The following is an 18,295-nucleotide window of genomic DNA, read 5'->3' on the forward strand; positions in this document are numbered from 1 at the left end:
CTTCTTCCTGCCTCTGTGATTCAGTCTATCATTGAGGACTATCAACAGATGCATGACACTAGTCAGTCAAATATGCTTTTCAAACTCAAGGAAAAGCTTGTAAATATTGGAATTGCAGAAGCTGACATAGAGAATATTATTGATACCGTTAAATGTGAAGATCTTTTCAGGAAATATAATACCCAAACATTGAAATCTGATCAGAGGAGAAAAACTGTCTTCAAGACTAATTTCCATTACATAGAGCCAATGCCCATTTGTCTGGGCCAGAATGAGTCTGGCAAGGAGTGTTTTGCACAATACATCCCCATCAAAGACAGTGTTGCATCTCTATTGCAGTCTACTGTGTTGGAACACTGGCAATCAAACAGTAATGGCAACTCAGAGTATGTGCTCAGAGATGTGTGGGATGGCACAGTCATTGAAAATAACCAGGAGGTGTTTCAGCCACACAACTCCTCATTAGGCTTAATTCTCTATCAAGATTCGTTTGAGGTTGTAAATCCACTTGGGTCAGGGAAAACAAAACACAAAGTCCTCGCAGTATATTTCACCCTTGCAAACATTTTGCCCCACAATAGATCAAATATTGAGAACATGCAACTGGTGTTGCTATGTAAGGAAAAGGACTTTAAGTATTTTGGCCAAGAGCTAGTGTTTAACTCTTTGATAAAAGATCTAAAGGATCTTGAGACAAGTGGCATCACCATGCCTGATGGTAAGAACTACAAGGGAACTCTGTGTGCCATTACAGGTGATAACTTGGGTTCACATTGCATTGGTGGCTTTACTGAGAATTTCAGCAAAAGTATACACTTTTGTAGGTATTGTGAGATCTCCCGTGAGACATTTGTGTCAGATCCTCTTGCCAAGGGCCAAGATCGCACAGAAACATCATATCAGGCACATGCCCAGTCTCAAGATGTGAGTCAAGTCAAATTTGACTCCATCTTCAACGAGCTGAATTATTTTCATGTATGCCAACCTGGGTTACCTCCCTGCCTTGGCCATGACCTTTTTGAGGGCATTGTATCTGTAGATTTGTCTCTCTACATTAAACATCTTGTCACTGTGGAGAAACAATTTACATATATTGATTTGAATCGTCGCATAGATCAGTTTAAATATCTTTCAAGTGATGCAAACAACAAGCCCTGTGAGATGAAACAGGGAGCAGAAAAACTGTCTGGGCATGCAGTGCAGAACTGGTGCTTTCTGAGGATGTTACCTGTGTTAATTGGAGATAAAATAGCAAACCCTGGCGACAGTGAGATATGGCAGCTTATATTAAAGCTCAGAGAGCTTGTGGATCTTATCTGTGCTCCAAGTATTTCCAGAGGTCAGGTAGCCTATTTACATGACCTAATTGAGGAGTATTTGGAGACTAGATTAGAAACTTTCCCAAATTACCCACTAAAGCCCAAACACCACTATGTTTTACACTATCCTGATCTTATCATTCAATTTGGACCACTGATTCGCTTGTGGACATTACGATTTGAGAGTAAACACACCTACTTCAAACGATGTGCAAGGAAACTCCAAAACTTTAAAAACCTGTGTAAAACATTAGCAGAAAGACATCAACTTTTGCAAGCACTTCTAGGTGAAGGTCCACGTTTCCCACCAGATGTTGTGGTGAAAAGTTGCACAGAGTTTGTGTTGGAAGACTACAATGATGAAATCAGACAATCAGTTGCACATTATAACTTTGATCCTCTGAACACTCTGGTCACCCATGCTGTGTCAGTAAAAGGGACTGAATACAAGAGCAACATGTTTGTTGTGATGGCTCATAATGATGACGGTCTCATCGTTGGGAAAATTAAGAAGGCACTTATACATAGGAGTTCAAGTGTGTTTTTCATTACTCAACAGTATGAAGCTGTGCGTCTGCCAGAATTTGGTGTTTATTACATCACACCAATGCAGAAAGCCTACTGCTGTGTTGCTCAAGAGAAGCTCCTCGACTATTATCCATTGTCAGAATACAAGTTTTGGGGAATGTCTGTCCTAATTCTCCATCATTCTATTCCAACATTTTAGGAAAATGTCTTCACTTGAAGAAGAAGTGAAGAGGATTATCCTCAAATATTTGCCAGAACTCCCTGAGGATACACAATCACAAATTATTGACAAACTACAGGCAGATGGTGCCACGTCTGTCAAAGACCTGAAATATGTCGAACAGGTGGACATCAAAGACCTGTTGCCTGTTATAGGGCAGAGAAAATTACTGGAGGCCTTCAGATTAGGTAATTAATACTTATCCAGCCATCGACATTTAGGCACATTTATATTCATACAATAAACTGTAGTCATCCCTGCATAAGGTGCATGACAAAACTACTGTACATTTTATTGTACAAAATTAGTAATTTAATGTTGAATTCTTTGTTGTTTCAGAAACCCAGATCTTCACTTTGGACCTCACAGCTGTGCAAACTGATTCATCCAATTCCAGTGCTTTTTTTCAGCCTAACTCCTCAACCTTATCCTCACCTATCAGCTCCATCACCTGCCCCAGCCCATCACTACAAGCGCTATCAGATGTTGCCAGCTGCAGTGTACCTTCACAAGACAAAACATGGCCCGAAGTGTTCAATGTGCCATGGAACAAAATGCCTCCAGAAATACTTTCAGCCATTAGAGATGGACGGAGACCTCATAAGAAATGGCGACTTCAGATGGTCCGAGTGCTTGCAGATGAGATTAGAAAAATCAACCCCAACCCCTCTCGCTCTGAGTGTCGCACAGTTTGTGCGGGCATTGTTAGGCAATACCCAAAGTGTTTCAGTGACCTGCCCAAAAAAGGAACGGAAATGGCTGGAGGCCATGCCTCACTCCTTGAGCAAGTAAAAATTAGAATTGAAAATATCAGCAGGTCAGGACTCTACCGCCAACGCTGCTCGAAGGGAGTCGGACGCCAACATGGACCAGCTGATACCTATGGCTGCACACAATTCCAGCCTCAGCATCCATCAGAGGAGACTGCTGACACCTTGGAAGAGAGACGGTGCCAAATAGAAAACATTTACACACATGAAGGCTTGAATGGAGGTCAAAGGGCAGAGGTGATAACACTCATGAAGACTACATACAGCCTTCAGCGTACCCACATAAATGAAGAAACCTCCTTTGAGGATCTAAGAAGCAAATGGCCATACCTCTTTACTCAGAGGGGCATCTATGCACACTTTGAGCTGCTAACGGATGTCAAAGTACTTCAAGTTTTGGAGCATTCTATTGAGGAATGTGGACAAGCACTTGTGGAGTTCTTCAGGACCCAATCGAAGAAAAGTGATGTCCGAGCAATTGTTTCCCAGGGCTTGGATGGGGATTTGACTCTTCATCTAGTTCAGCTTCTTATAGCCTATTTTGGTGAAAGCCAAGACGGACTGCTGATTTTTGCTAATGTGAGTATTGATCCATTATTATGCAATATTCTTGTGATTGTACATACGTGCTACAACATTATTTTGTTCTACTTTATTTAAACTTTTCAGTGGTCTGACACAAGTGCTGATGTTGAGAGAAAGTTCACCCTACCAGCCAGTCCTCGACTCATTCTGCTCAGTATGTATTTTTGTGTACATTTTAAAATATGTTTATTGTATCATTAGAATGTGGCAACCATAGAAAGTGCCGGTGAAGATATCATCAGAATGAGATCATACTGAATAAAACTACATAAAAAAAATAAAAATAAAAATAGTTTAAATGAAGATACATTTTTCTCAACTGAAATGAAAGGAAAGATGGGGAGAATCTTCAGTTCCATAAGTATTTCCTGCCCTTCTACAGACCCACCTGGCAATCCAAGCAACTGCCCTTTTTCATGTTTTGAGAAATATTTTGTTCATCTACTAAAAATGGAGTTGGACTGTGCAAGATAGTAAATACTTCTGTAATCTCCAACTAATTTCAAACACATTCCCTGTATTTAACAGGGAATGAGCCCATGCCAGACAGCCAGTGGATGATCAGTGTTGAGGGGCACGTGATCTGTGAGGGCATTCAGCCAACCATTGTGTCAGGAGTTGCTGCACTGTTTGCGGTGTTCTACATCTTCAACCTCAAATACCAAGACGAGGCCTCCGGAACCCTGGAATTCATTCAAAGGTATCTATTGCTGGTGTAAACATCATAGGTAATCCAAGCTCCGATATATTGTGTGTGTATAATAGTGGTGGTAATGGTTATTAAAAAAAAAAAAAACTACAAAAAAGAAAAGAAATATATAAAATAAGACAAAAAATACATAAAAAGTAAGATAGATAGATTAGATTAGATTAGATAGAATAGATTAGATAAATTAAATAAAAATGCAGCCTCAACAGGGCACAAGCCAGTGTCCTATTTGTGCCGGTCCCAAGCCCGGGTTAATGCAGAGGGTAGTGTAGATGGATGGAGATGAACTGATATGATAGCATAGTTTTCTATGCATTTCGGGGGTTTGGGGGGATTTGACACCCCAAAAATATTTCCGGTGTCGCCCGCAACGCAGTTCGCCCCCCTACTATTCTGCCTGCCCACCCTAGTGGGGCTGGCTAGATCCGGCCCTGGTTATGATCAGGGCTCTTCAATGATGTTCAGGCCAGTTAAGGACCCCATAGCTGAGAGAGATGAACCAGGGACCCACACTACATAGAATAAGATTGTGTTTCAGATTAAACCTAGCTTAATAGATATTATACCAACCCTTTAACACACTGACAGTTGAACACATCACAGTGCATCACATCACTGTAAGCTTGTAGATCTGCTATTTTCTGTGAATGCTCCCACCAGAGTAATTTGAAAAACAATATTTCTTATTCTTTTCCCATAGACGGTTCATCGGTATTAACCCTGAAAGAGGTAGCAAGGCCACCACTGGAAAGGTTGTCTCTAAGAAGACGGGGAAGCTCGTGCAGAAGAAGCCAGTGAGCGTCAACCCACAAGTAGCCACACTGCTGAAAAAACTGCTTGATTTTGAGTAAGTCACATCAACTACTGTAACAGCACTGTAGCACATTACCAGGCTACTGATTAATGTTAAAATGTACGATTTTCAATGCATACTTATTTACACACGCATCGATGGTGAGTGCTGGGCCAATAGTCCAGTGTAGAGTAGAGCTTGCACACATGTTTCAGGCAAAGGATTTTACTTAATTATTGCAACAACATTTCGATCTCACAGGATCTTCATCAGGTCATTCATTCTAAAAGATGCACACCTGTTCAATCATTTTTAACCCTTGTCCTCCAAATTGTGTACCTCCCTACTGTGTGCCACCCACACAAACAGCAGGTGAGACTCATCACTCTGTAGGAGACATACAAAAAGTATACCAGGATGCACAATAACCTTTTTAAAATCATTAGAAAAAATGTTGCATCTGTATGGGATGGCACTTGTCAACATTCTCTGTAACTCTGGTGTGCGAGCTCTCTTCAAAGTTTACCATTTTGACCTTTTTTTAATTTATTTAGCAGTTAGGCTACATTGTTTTGCTCAATATTATTGTTTGTTTTACAGGCACTCAGGTGATTGAGGAGCCAAGCCATGCAAACCAAGCCAAGGCCTCTTCCATTCTCCATCACTTCACACAATGTATCCCTTTCATGTTGAGTATTTGCATTTCAATTGTGATGCACTGCTGTTAAAAAATATTTTATTAATGCTGCATATTAATATTGCGTTATAACGCAGATGATGCCGTTACTGTACCTTTCACATTAAGCATTTTGCACTTCAACTGTGATGCACTGCTGTTAAAAGGATTTTATTGATGCTGCATATTAATAATGCATTATTTTGATTTTAAATGTTTTATCCCACAATTTTGTAACCATTATCTTTTTTGTCAATTATGTAATGTAATCCTGGGCGCTACACTTCCTCTGCCAACCTGGGGGTGCAGCGGACTGTCCTCATGCTTCCTTCTATGCATGAGGAGTCCAAGCTGCTTCTTTACACCTGACAGGGGAGAGTTTCACCGGCCGGCCGTGGCGCATGGTAGGAACACATTATTCCGACCAGTTCCTTTCCCCTCCATCAGGCGCCCCGGTTGGCAAGGGGGAGGTATAGAGACCAGGATTATGGCATGTTTTTGTGAGGGTACCTACCGTAGGGGACACGGGGAGAACATGCCAACACGCCCCCAGTTCCCCAGCGGGAATCGAACCCGCTGGGCACTTAATATTGCATTATAAAGCAGATGATGCTGTTACCTTTCACATTAAGTATTTTGCACTTTGGCTATACTGTGATGCACTGCTGTTAAAAGTATTGTTGTTGATGCCGCTGTATTAATATTGCGTTATAACGCAGTTGCCTTTTTTGCCTTTTCTTGTCACTCAGGATTTTACATGAGAGTTTGTTAATTGAAAATGTTTTTCTTTTTCATTTTTTATATTGATATTTATTTTGTTTTTGGGGAGGTGGAGGGGATATTACTTGAGACGGTTTTCTCATTGTCTACCCTATGAGTCTGTCAGGGAAAACATTTGTTGATTGGCATTTAAAAAAAAGAAAAATACAACGTTTTAATGGAGACTATTGTTGAAAGCGGCTTTAAAAATAAACCAGCTATGTTGGATCTCTATACCTGTGTGTTTTGTATTAGTGGTATATCAAGAATTGAATGTCAAATTATAAATTAATAGATTTTTAGGCATTTATTGTGAAAACATACATAATGGAATATTCTGTAAAAGGACAGTAAGACCCATAGTTACACTGTATTTTACTGCATTTCAAAATACAGTTTGCTGTTAAATTACCATAAGCCCACATTTTATTTACAGTTATGTACTGTAATTTTAAAAAAACTATGCTGTTAAACTACCATAAACCCACATTTAATTTACAGTTATATGCTGTAATTGAAAAAACTGTATGCTGTTAAATTACCATAAACTCACATTTAATTTACAGTTATATGCTGTAATTGAAAAAACTGTATGCTGTTAAATTACCATAAACTCACATTTAATTTACAGTTATATGCTGTAATTGAAAAAACTGTATGCTGTTAAATTACCATAAACTCACATTTAATTTACAGTTATATGCTGTAATTGAAAAAACTGCATATATACTGTAAAATGAAATACGGTAGATGTACTGTAAAATAACAGTAAATTGCGGGCGTCAGTGCTGCCAGTAATTTACTGTAATAGTACAGTGGAATCTCTTACAGTGTGTACATGGTTTGATGAGGTCAGATCAACATAATGGAATGTCAGAACAGGTCAGCTCCGTATATGGAGATCTAAGGGTGGCAGCGGAGGGCAGTGTCTTGAGTGTACAGGGTTTGATGAGCGCCCAGGTATAGGGCCATATATGGCCAAATATGGAGCGTGTCACGAGGTGCGATGGACTGACGGCCATATATGGTGGCGTGACAGATCGACTGACGTGTTTTGCAGGTTTTCATAGTAATCTGCCTACCTACATTAAAGATGTAGTTACATTGTAGATTATGGGCTCCGTTTTCGTCACCTTATCCCTAAACTTCTTTGCCTGTTTTTTTTTTTTAACTATTTTGCAAAACATTTTTGAATAGTTAAATTGGCCAGTCTACAAGCTCACAACGCGTCAATGTAAGATTGGTTAGTTGAACTATTCAAAAATGTTTTTCAAAATAGTAAAAAAAAATGCAAAAGAAGTTCAGGGATAAGGGGTTGAGTAGCGGTGGCGAAAATTGATTAGATTATTATTGAAACATGAAACATAGTTACACATAACCACATTCAGCCCGATAATAATAATAATAATAATAATGTTTTGAATCCCCGGGACCCCAATCTGCACGGTAGAATTCAGTGTCAAGAGTAGCTCTGAGATAATCCATTTTGGGCGGGAACCCCTTTTGGTTTTTTTATAGCATTATGTCATGCTTTAGCTATTGAAAAATAGCAGATCTACAAGCTCCTACGAGCCTCTAGGTCTGCTATTTTTGAAAATTCGTAAAAGTGTGGTGCAAATTTTTGAATATAAATTTCCGAGCGAACATTTTTAAACTAAAATATTGGCTTCTGGGGGGGGTCCCTGGAACTACATATTTTGAGATGGGGGGGGGTCCGTGGGTCCCAATGGAGATAATTCTGGGGGTCCTTGACCACTGACATAGAAACATGGGTTTTTCAGATTTCTTTTAGGATTTTGAAGTCTTTTTTTTTTTTAAACGTCAGTCCAAAATGGGTTAATCCATTTAGTGCTTTACACAAACTAAATAACACCACTCTAAAAAAGTCCAGTTTGTGTTCGACAGGAGCCAATAGGGGTGAGGTGCTCCTCTCCTCCGTTTCTGTGGATAAATACGAGGCAAATAGAAGCATGTGAATAAAGGTCATTTATTTATTGAGTGCTGGCTGTTTTTTCTTCCTCTCCAAACCTGTGTGGTTTGTCCGTACAGTACGTAATGTACGTGTGCCTCTATATCTCTGAATAATACAGATTGGCTGGAAGTTATTTTTTCTCATATTGAACTCTTATTTTGAGCCGTGCACAGCTGGGTCACGTGCACTGAGCACTTCTACTTACTTAAATAAAATAGTTTCTACTGAAATAGTCCTGCCCGTGCTAGACCAGTGTTTCTTCTCATACAAGCTGTGGGCCAAATAATTGATAAAACACTTAATAAAAACCTTTCCCCACAATATTACGGATGTTGGGATTCAGGGTTTGTTTTCGTATACACGAAAAAAAGATTGTAAAAAGTTGAAACGATAGGAAGAAGAACGATAGGTGCAGGTTTCTTCTCTCAGTGTCGTGGAGGTCTGTGATGCCTCCAGTGAGCTGTGAGCCCCATGGTGGCTTCTGGGATTGCAAACATACCAGCCAACAGAACGTCCTCCCTGCTCCCAGTCAGCAGGAGCTTAATTGAAATACGTGGCCATTTAATCACAGCGCTCAGTCGGTCCCTGTGTGTACGTGTCTCTGTGTGTGTGTGTGTGTGTGTGTGTGTGTGTGTGTGTGTGTGTGTGTGTGTGTGTGTGTCCGCCTGCCTGCACGCTCTCTTGCAGTGCGTGTTATAAATGATATAAATGAAGCATACGACTGTGAATGCATACCAGGACAAAAATAGTTGAAACTAAACTATCAGCTCTTTCCAGGTTTCTTCATTATGCCCAATCACGGACATTTCCTCTCCCCTTATTATTATTACAGTACAGTCACGTCAACGCATAATTCCGGTAATAGCACATAGAGCGTTTCAAAGCCGGTTGTCAGCACATGCCTGGCGGTCTCAACAATGAGAACGATTTAAGCAAATTAATGAGATAAAAAGGAGCAAAGTTTATGTGTGCATATTATTGGCAAACGCAGGCACATTTCCTCTGGAGCTGAAACAATCCTCCCCCCCCCCCCGGGGAAAAAAAGAAAGAAATCTTAAAGCAGTACTACTTTCCAGGAACTAGGTGAGTTGTGTGAGTGTGTGAGTGTGAAATGTTGAGCCCACGGCGGGGCCACAGTATAGCAGAAGTTTAAGGCGAGGACAACAACCTGTCTGTGGATGATGCAGTCCCAGGGGAGTAGAGACAGGACCAGGGGAGTGGGGACAGGACCAGGGGAGTCAGGGGAGTCAGGACAGGACCCATGCAGCAAAGTTGCGTATCTGTAGGAGGAGGAGCAAAAAGTGTGTCATTCAAAATGACGGGAAATCTATCCTGGCGGAAATGGGCGTGGCGTCATGACTCAAGGAATCCAGGGAAAGGATTGATTTTACGACCTACGGTTCAAGAGCTATAAGTAAAAAGTAAAGTGGGCTGTTATAGCGCCACCATGAGGTCGACCGATATAATTATAAGTTAATTCATTTTAGTAATTATTATGAACCTCCCCTCCAGGTTTTGTAACTATAGCCGAGGAAAAAAAATACTTTGTGAGTTTTCGCATTTTCCCATTCATGGCAATGGGAAAATGTAATGCACGAATAAACTAACATCAATTAAACTATACAACATTTCTCTTAGCAGAGTACAAGCACATGCACGATTCCCGATGAAGCCGGGCGATTTGACATAGGGCTCAAATGCGTGCCACCTATATAGGAGTATAGTCCGGCAAACTTTAGGGTAGTCAAATAATAAATTGTTACAATCACAATTAGTGTGGTAACCACACTAATTAGGGTTATAGGCTTAGTATTTAGAAGTTAGGTTTAGGGATTAGAGAGATATGGTTATGCGGCTGCCTGATTTATACTTTGTGAGTGTATGTGTGTGTGCGTGTATGTTTGCGTGCGTGTGTGCGTGCGTGTGTGAGTGTATGTGTGCGTGTATGTGTGAGTGTATGTGTGCATGATGTGTGTGTGTGTATGTGTGTATGTGTGTGTGTGTGTGTGTGTGTGTGCGTGTATGTGTGCGTGTATGTATGTGTGCGTGTATGTGTGTGTGTGCGTGGCAGATCCTCCCGTGGGAGCAGACTTTGCCCATGGCCGTGCATGTGTCCTCATAAATATTCGGAGGAGAGAAGAACGGTTGTTTCGACTGCCCGCCCCGAGAGATATGATAGCTTAAAAAAAAAGAGAAAAAAAGAAATAAAATAAACAGTACGCATCGCCCGAACCGTAGAACATGAGATAATATAGGATAAAGATAAAACCTTTATTGATCCCCGGAGGGACTTTCTAAGGCAGAGCCACAGCCTGAATCATTGCCTATAGCCCACTGACACCTGGAACGCATCTGTGTCACTTCAGCTTGTAACCACTTTAACCGTTATTTTAAACTTTATAGCAGATCTACAAGTTCATAACACGGCACTGATATTTTAGAAAAATAGTGTGCAATTATTTGAATATGTATATACGTTATTTTGAACATTTTTTAACTAATCTTTGCTTCTGGTGGGGACACCACGTTTTGAGAGACGGGGTCGGCTTCCCAAATACATATCATTCCGAGGACGTGAAAAGGTTTGAGCACCACGGATATGGAAACATATTTCAATAGCTATCAATATGGCTGTTGAAAAATAGCAGATCTACAAGCTCAATGCGCCGCACATCTTTGAATATATATTCTTTCAGAGCGAATGTTTTTAACTCAAATCTTTTTTCTTCTGGGGAGGTCCCTGGAACAACATATTTTCAGATGGTGGTCGGAGGCCAATTACATATATTTTTTGGGGTCCTTGAAATGAAATATTGAGCACCACTGATACAGAAACATGAGGTATTTCAGAAAACTGTCATGATTTTATAAGACATTTTTTTTAATTTCGACCTCAGTCCAAAATGGGTTAATGGGCTAGAAGAAGAAGAACAAAGGGCAGGTTCTGCGTGATGCAGGTAATGATGACCTGCTGGGTCAGAGCGGTGATGATGAGGAGGATGATGAGACCTTGGATTGGAAAGAGGTCCGTCCAAGGTTCCCCTGGAACGTCAGGGAAGGCCTTGAAATATGCATTAGATTGTATCTGTTTTTATGTTCTATAAATATTACAGGTTGCGGTACAACGAGGCGACAGGGCTGGAATATCAAGCAGTTCCACCGTCCCTCCTCCTTATAGCTTACTGTACCTGTTGTTGGACTGGGTGTATAGCCTCGATACCCAGGCTTTAATTTAGACTGGTTGTATAGCCTCGATACCCAGGCTTTAATTTAGTCTGGCTGTATAGCCTCGATACCCAGGCTTTAATTTAGACTGGCTGTATAGCCTCGATACCCAGGCTTTAATTTAGACTGGTTGTATAGCCTCGATACCCAGGCTTTAATTTAGACTCGTTGTATAGCCTCGATACCCAGGCTTTCATTTAGACTGGCTGTATAGCCTCGATACCCAGGCTTTCATTTAGACTGGCTGTATAGCCTCGATACCCAGGCTTTAATTTAGACTGGTTGTATAGCCTCGATACCCAGGCTTTAATTTAGACTGGCTGTATAGCCTCGATACCCAGGCTTTAATTTAGACTGGGTGTATAGCCTCGATACCCAGGCTTTCATTTAGACTCGTTGTATAGCCTCGATACCCAGGCTTTCATTTAGACTGGCTGTAACCTACGTAGGAACCCAGGCTTGTATTTAGACTGGCTGTAACCTAGGTAGGTACCCAGGCTTTAATTTAGACTGCCTATAACCTACGTAGGTACCCAGGGTTGTATTTAGACTGGCTGTAACCTGTAGGTAGGTACCCAGGCTTTTACTCCACTACATCTCGGGTTCAAATATAGCATTTACAAATTTATTTGAAAACTTTAGTTACTATATAGTTACTTTGCAGACTTTGACTTGTATTACAAAACATATCGAAGGGATATTTCACTTTCAAAACAACGTTTGGTCATTTCATCGTCTACAGAACGTCAGAGATCTGCGCGCGTGCGTGCGTTTGTGCGTGCGTGCGTGCGTGTCCGTACAGTGCGTGTGTATGTGTGTAATGATGTGTCTGGGGAAATCTGAATTAAATCTGTACACGGGGGTTTGTTGGGTTGCCGAGAGAAAAGCAGCACTAATACAATCATTATCCTTATCTTATCCTATACGCCTACAGATATACTGCTTTTCAAAATAAATCCTGGATAAAAAAAACATTTGAATAATAATAATAATAATGAAAAATAATGAAAATAAAATCAATCCCGACGCGATACCAATATGACGCCCTAAAGCAGATTCTTCCCAAACATACATTCCAAGGGTCCCCAGTGACATGGTTCCGTACAGCCGACCGAGTCCAAATGGACCTACACTTTAACCCCCCTGACCCACGCTCACAATATTATTGATACTAATAATATTGACACTAGGCCATGTCCCAATCACATCTTTTCTCTCCCGATCCGATTCCGATCATTTGAAAATTGCGTGATCAGCCCCGATTTCCGATCACGTGATCAGATCGGTACAACAGTTAAAACATTCAGAAATGTAAACAAAAAAAAGGAAAAGAAAATCACATTTGTGTGAAGTGTATCATTATACATCATCTCATGAACAACTGCATTTATGTGATTGGTTAGCCTACATAATTATGACGTAAATGCTCCCTTCATTGTCAACGGCATTTAAGGTTTGTGTTGCCACATATTTACGCCATTTTTGGAGGCACATAATGACCTAATTTCTCCTTTCATTGTCAAAATGGCAAATATGAGACGTGTGGGGACAAAAGCTGTAGCGCCCCTCAGAAATAAACATGTCACCCTGACGACCATCAGCGCTCAACGACATCACAGTGTTTGTGACGTCACAAGTCACGACCAATGTGCTATAAAATGAAACAGGAACCGAACGGGCACCGCAGAGGGAAAAACCTACATACTCTCCTGGAACAGGAACAGAACGGGGCACCGCAGAGGGATAAACCTACATACTCTCCTGGAACAGGAACCCAACGGGGCACCGCAGAGGGATAAACCTACATACTCTCCTGGAACAGGAACCCAACGGGGCACCGCAGAGGGATAAACCTACATACTCTCCTGGAACAGGAACCGAACGGGGCACCGCAGAGGGATAAACCTACATACTCTCCTGAAACAGGAACCGAACGGGGCACCGCAGAGGGATAAACCTACATACTCTCCTGGAACAGGAACCCAACGGGGCACCGCAGAGGGATAAACCTACATACGCTCCTGGAACAGGAACCCAACGGGGCACCGCAGAGGGATAAACCTACATACTCTCCTGGAACAGGAACCCAACGGGGCACCGCAGAGGGATAAACCTACATACTCTCCTGAAACACGAATCGAATGGGCACCGCAGAGGGATAAACCTACATACTCTCCTGGAACAGGAACCGAACGGGCACCGCAGAGGGATAAACCTACATACTCTCCTGGAACAGGAACCGAACGGGCACCGCAGAGGGATAAACCTACATACTCTCCTGGAACAGGAACCCAACGGGGCACCGCAGAGGGATAAACCTACATACTCTCCTGGAACAGGAACCGAACGGGGCACCGCAGAGGGATAAACCTACATACTCTCCTGGAACAGGAACCCAACGGGGCACCGCAGAGGGATAAACCTACATACTCTCCTGGAACAGGAACCCAACGGGGCACCGCAGAGGGATAAACCTACATACTCTCCTGGAACAGGAACCCAACGGGGCACCGCAGAGGGATAAACCTACATACTCTCCTGAAACACGAATCGAATGGGCACCGCAGAGGGATAAACCTACATACTCTCCTGGAACAGGAACCGAACGGGCACCGCAGAGGGATAAACCTACATACTCTCCTGGAACAGGAACCGAACGGGCACCGCAGAGGGATAAACCTACATACTCTCCTGGAACAGGAACCCAACGGGGCACCGCAGAGGGATAAACCTACATACTCTCCTGGAACAGGAACCGAACGGGGCACCGCAGAGGGATAAACCTACATACTCTCCTGGAACAGGAACCCAACGGGGCACCGCAGAGGGATAAACCTACATACTCTCCTGGAACAGGAACCCAACGGGGCACCGCAGAGGGATAAACCTACATACTCTCCTGGAACAGGAACCCAACGGGGCACCGCAGAGGGATAAACCTACATACTCTCCTGGAACAGGAACCCAACGGGGCACCGCAGAGGGATAAACCTACATACTCTCCTGGAACAGGAACCGAACGGGGCACCGTAGAGGGAAAAACCTACATACTCTCCCGGGAATCAAGAGGATCATTCTCGCTCCAAGCGTGTTGTGTGTTCCTGAAGTCTATAAGGCCAGAGGTCGGAGGTCAGCTGAACGCGTTGATTTAACGTTTCACTGAAGGAGGACAAGACTTAATTCAACCACTTCGAAAACAACGAATCCATATGCCGTTAATCTTCTGAAGATCAGTTGAACAGTACAGGTACAGTACAGGTACAGGTACAGTTACATTACAGGCACTTTATATAGCCCGAGGTCAACGCCTTCGGAAACACAGTATCGCCTCGGCGAGGGTGATCAAGTCGCCAACAACAGCCGTCGCCTTCCTTGATTGGCCAAAACCCACCCCGTCGGCTATACGCAAGACATTTGCGCCACAGTGACAGAGACGACACAAGCGACTAACGCACATTATCCACGGGACAACTCTTTAGAAATGTTCTGCTGGACGCCGCATCGGACCAGTACAGAGGAAACATGCCGAAAAATGCCGCCATGGTCGCAGTTGGACACGAGGCATACGTCTTTGAGGGGTTCGTCTCGTTTCACATGAATCAGATTCAAGTGCATGTGTTGAACACTTTGTCGTTACGCTGGAGGATGTTGCCTCCCGTGACAACTGGTGTTAATACAGCTATTAACACCTGGATGATCCAGCCCCTCGTTGACTGTTGTCACACAGCTGTGCTGATAGAAGACACCGTCTACCTCTGGGGAGTTTGCCCTTACAAGGACGTGCTTCATGCATTTAATGTGGACGCCCACAGATGGTTTAAGCCCAGGGTTTCTGGGTCTGTCCCGGAGGAGAGGGAAGGCCACTCAGCCTGTGTCTTGGGGAAGGTCATGTATGTCCATGGAGGTTTGGTTGGCAGGCTGGCTACTAATGACACCTACACGTTGGACACTACCACAATGGTCTGGTCAGTAATTAACACCAGAGACGGAACCAGAACTCTACCTCCTGTTTCATCATGTCACACTGCCACCGCCATCGGAACGAAGATGTTTGTATTTGGAGGCCGTAATCAGTACTACAGGTTCACCATCAACACCATCAGAGTGTTTGACACAGAGACCAACGCCTGGCTGAGCACACCTTCTGCAGACCTTCCTGAAGAAGGCAGTTATCATTCTGCCTTTGCCTACTATGGAGAGCTGTATATATTTGTTGGTCCGGGCACAGTGGGCAGAACACAAAAACTGAAATACATGCATCTGTGGAAATTCAATCCGGAGACATTCTCCTGGAAGAAGGTTGTGACAAGGGGGGAGAGAAGACCGCTTGCAAAGGAAGGTATGTGCTGTTGCATGATGGGAGATCGTGTCATCCTCGAATACTCAAACGGCACCGACGACCTGTTCGTCCTACACTTGAGTCCTAGTCTGAAGACGTTATGCAAACTAGCGGTCATTCAGTGCGGTCTGGAGCAGTCAGGACTCCCACACAACATCAAGAGGGAACTGGCAGCCATCACTCGCTACCACTAAATCAAAAAGAACAAAAACGATGACTCCCTGACAGAGTCGTGGAATCACATGTTATTTCTGCGGTCTATTTCTTTTTTTTTCCTATAATTATTATCCCACGATTTTGTAACCGAGTTTTCTTTTCACCCAGTGCCAATTATCGCGCTACACTTCCTCTGCCAACCTGGGGGGGCAGCGGACTGACCTCATGCCTCCTTCTATGCATGAGGAGTCCAAGCTGCTTCTTTTCACCTGACAGGGGGGAAATTTCCCCGGCCGGACGTAGCGCGTGGAAGGGACACGTTATTCCGACCAGTTCCTTTCCCCTCCATCAGGCGCCCCGGCTGGCCAGGGCGAGGTAGTTTTAGAGACCAGGATTACTGCATGTTTTTGTGAGGGTATCTACCCTAGGGGACACGGGGAGAACATGAAAACTCCACACAGAAAGGCCCTTTCGCCAACCCCCGCCTCGGGTATGGGCACTGATGACACGGAGGGAACACGCCGCCAGTGCCCACAGCGTCCGTAGCGGGAATCGAACCCAGGACCTTCTAGCTGTGAGGCGACAGCACTACCAACTGTGCCACCGTGCCCCCACTGCGGTCTATTTCTAGGGTGTACAGCTCGTTCGGTAGAGCTCTCGCTCTCGAAGGTCAAGGGTTTGATCCCGGGCACCATGACCTCAGCATGAAATTATAAATTTCCCTTCATTGTCAATGGCGTTTACAAAACAAACATTGAACTAAAGACAAACATTAAACCGGTATAATAGGACTAGGCACCGTTTGAAAATCATATAAATAGCAAAACTGAAAACACAGAACTATCACCGGACAGTCTTTGGTGATGCAAAGACGATGTGGGTTTTATTCACCTTTTGACAGAGCAGTGTCCAAATGTACAGTGTACAAAATGCTGCACATATCCTGCTCATCCAGAATGCTGTGAGTGATCTGGCTCTGCCTTTCCTCAACAAAGACAATTGTTTGCAAAAAACAAACAAACAACATGTTTTATATTACTCCTAAACATTTTGCCAAACAGCACACACACTCCTATCCTCCTGGTGGAGACCTGTGCCGAGAAGGGCGCTTTTCCTAGTTCCCTCTGTTTACCTCTCCTCCAGGCAGCGTGCTAGCAGCAGCTAACGCGTTACGCTAACTCCATTCTCTCTCTGTTTACCTCTCCTCCAGGCAGCGTGCTAGCAGCAGCTAACGCGTTACGCTAACTTCATTCTCTCTCTGTTCACGTCTCCTCCAGGCAGCATGCTAGCAGCAGCTAACGCGTTACGCTAACTTCATTCTCTCTCTGTTTACCTCTCCTCCAGGCAGCATGCTAGCAGCAGCTAACGCGTTACGCTAACTTCATTCTCTCTCTGTTTACCTCTCCTCCAGGCAGTGTGCTAGCAGCAGCTAGCTCTTTACGCTAACTCCATTCTCTCTCTGTTTACGTCTCCTCCAGGCAGCATGCTAGCAGCAGCTAACGCGTTACGCTAACTTCATTCTCCCTCTGTTCACGTCTCCTCCAGGCAGCATGCTAGCAGCAGTTAACGCGTTACGCTAACTCCATTCTCTCTCTGTTCACGTCTCCTCCAGGCAGCATGCTAGCAGCAGCTAACGCGTTACGCTAACTCCATTCTCTCTCCCCGTCTCCAGGCAGCATGTTGGCAGCAGCAGCAGCAGCGGCAGCGAGCTCCGCGTCCTCCCTGGACTGCGTGGCGGCGGAGCAGGGCTGCGTTCAGGAGCAGGCGTGCATGGTGCTGTACCGCGTGCTGGAGTACTGCGCGGCCGAGGAGGCCGTGGCGCCGCTGGGCGCCGACGCCCGCTGGGAGTGCCTGGAGGCCCAGAACTCCCTGCAGCAGTACCGCCCCCTGCAGGTGTGCAAGTGCCAGCGCGGCTCTCGCAGGGAGGAGCACTGCCTCAGGGTCTACTGGACCGTGAGGTTTGCAGGTGAGTTGTTGTCACCGAGACAAGCTTAAAGGTATATTCAGTGATTTCACTCAAAAAACCTTAGGTTTCGTTTTTGGCTGTGGGACCTAAGCCTTCGTCCAATCAGGATAGAGAGTCAAAAACGAAACCTAAGGTTTTTTGACCCCCCCAGGGGTTAACTGGGGACAGGGAGGAACTCCTTATATGGTCAGCACACTCTATAGTAGAGAGGATTATCACAACAAAACAAAAAAATAAGTGATATTTGAATTAAGTGAAATCACTGAATATACCTTTAA

The 18,295-nt window shown here is 43.8% G+C and overlaps 1 protein-coding gene across 1 annotated transcript in view; it reads left to right on the forward strand.

Moving 5' to 3' along the window:
• LOC308326497 (GDNF family receptor alpha-4-like) overlaps positions 1 to 18,295 on the forward strand; it is a 70,201-nt gene that overhangs the window by 30,848 nt on the left and 21,058 nt on the right. Inside the window, exon 2 of the mRNA XM_080779396.1 lies at positions 17,724 to 18,017. Within this exon, the coding sequence (XP_080635522.1) occupies positions 17,724 to 18,017 (294 nt within the window). The remainder of the gene's footprint in view (positions 1 to 17,723; positions 18,018 to 18,295) is intronic.

This window comes from Protomyctophum bolini, assembly GCF_963924005.1.
Source record: "Protomyctophum bolini genome assembly, chromosome: 13".
Taxonomy (NCBI): domain Eukaryota; kingdom Metazoa; phylum Chordata; class Actinopteri; order Myctophiformes; family Myctophidae; genus Protomyctophum; species Protomyctophum bolini.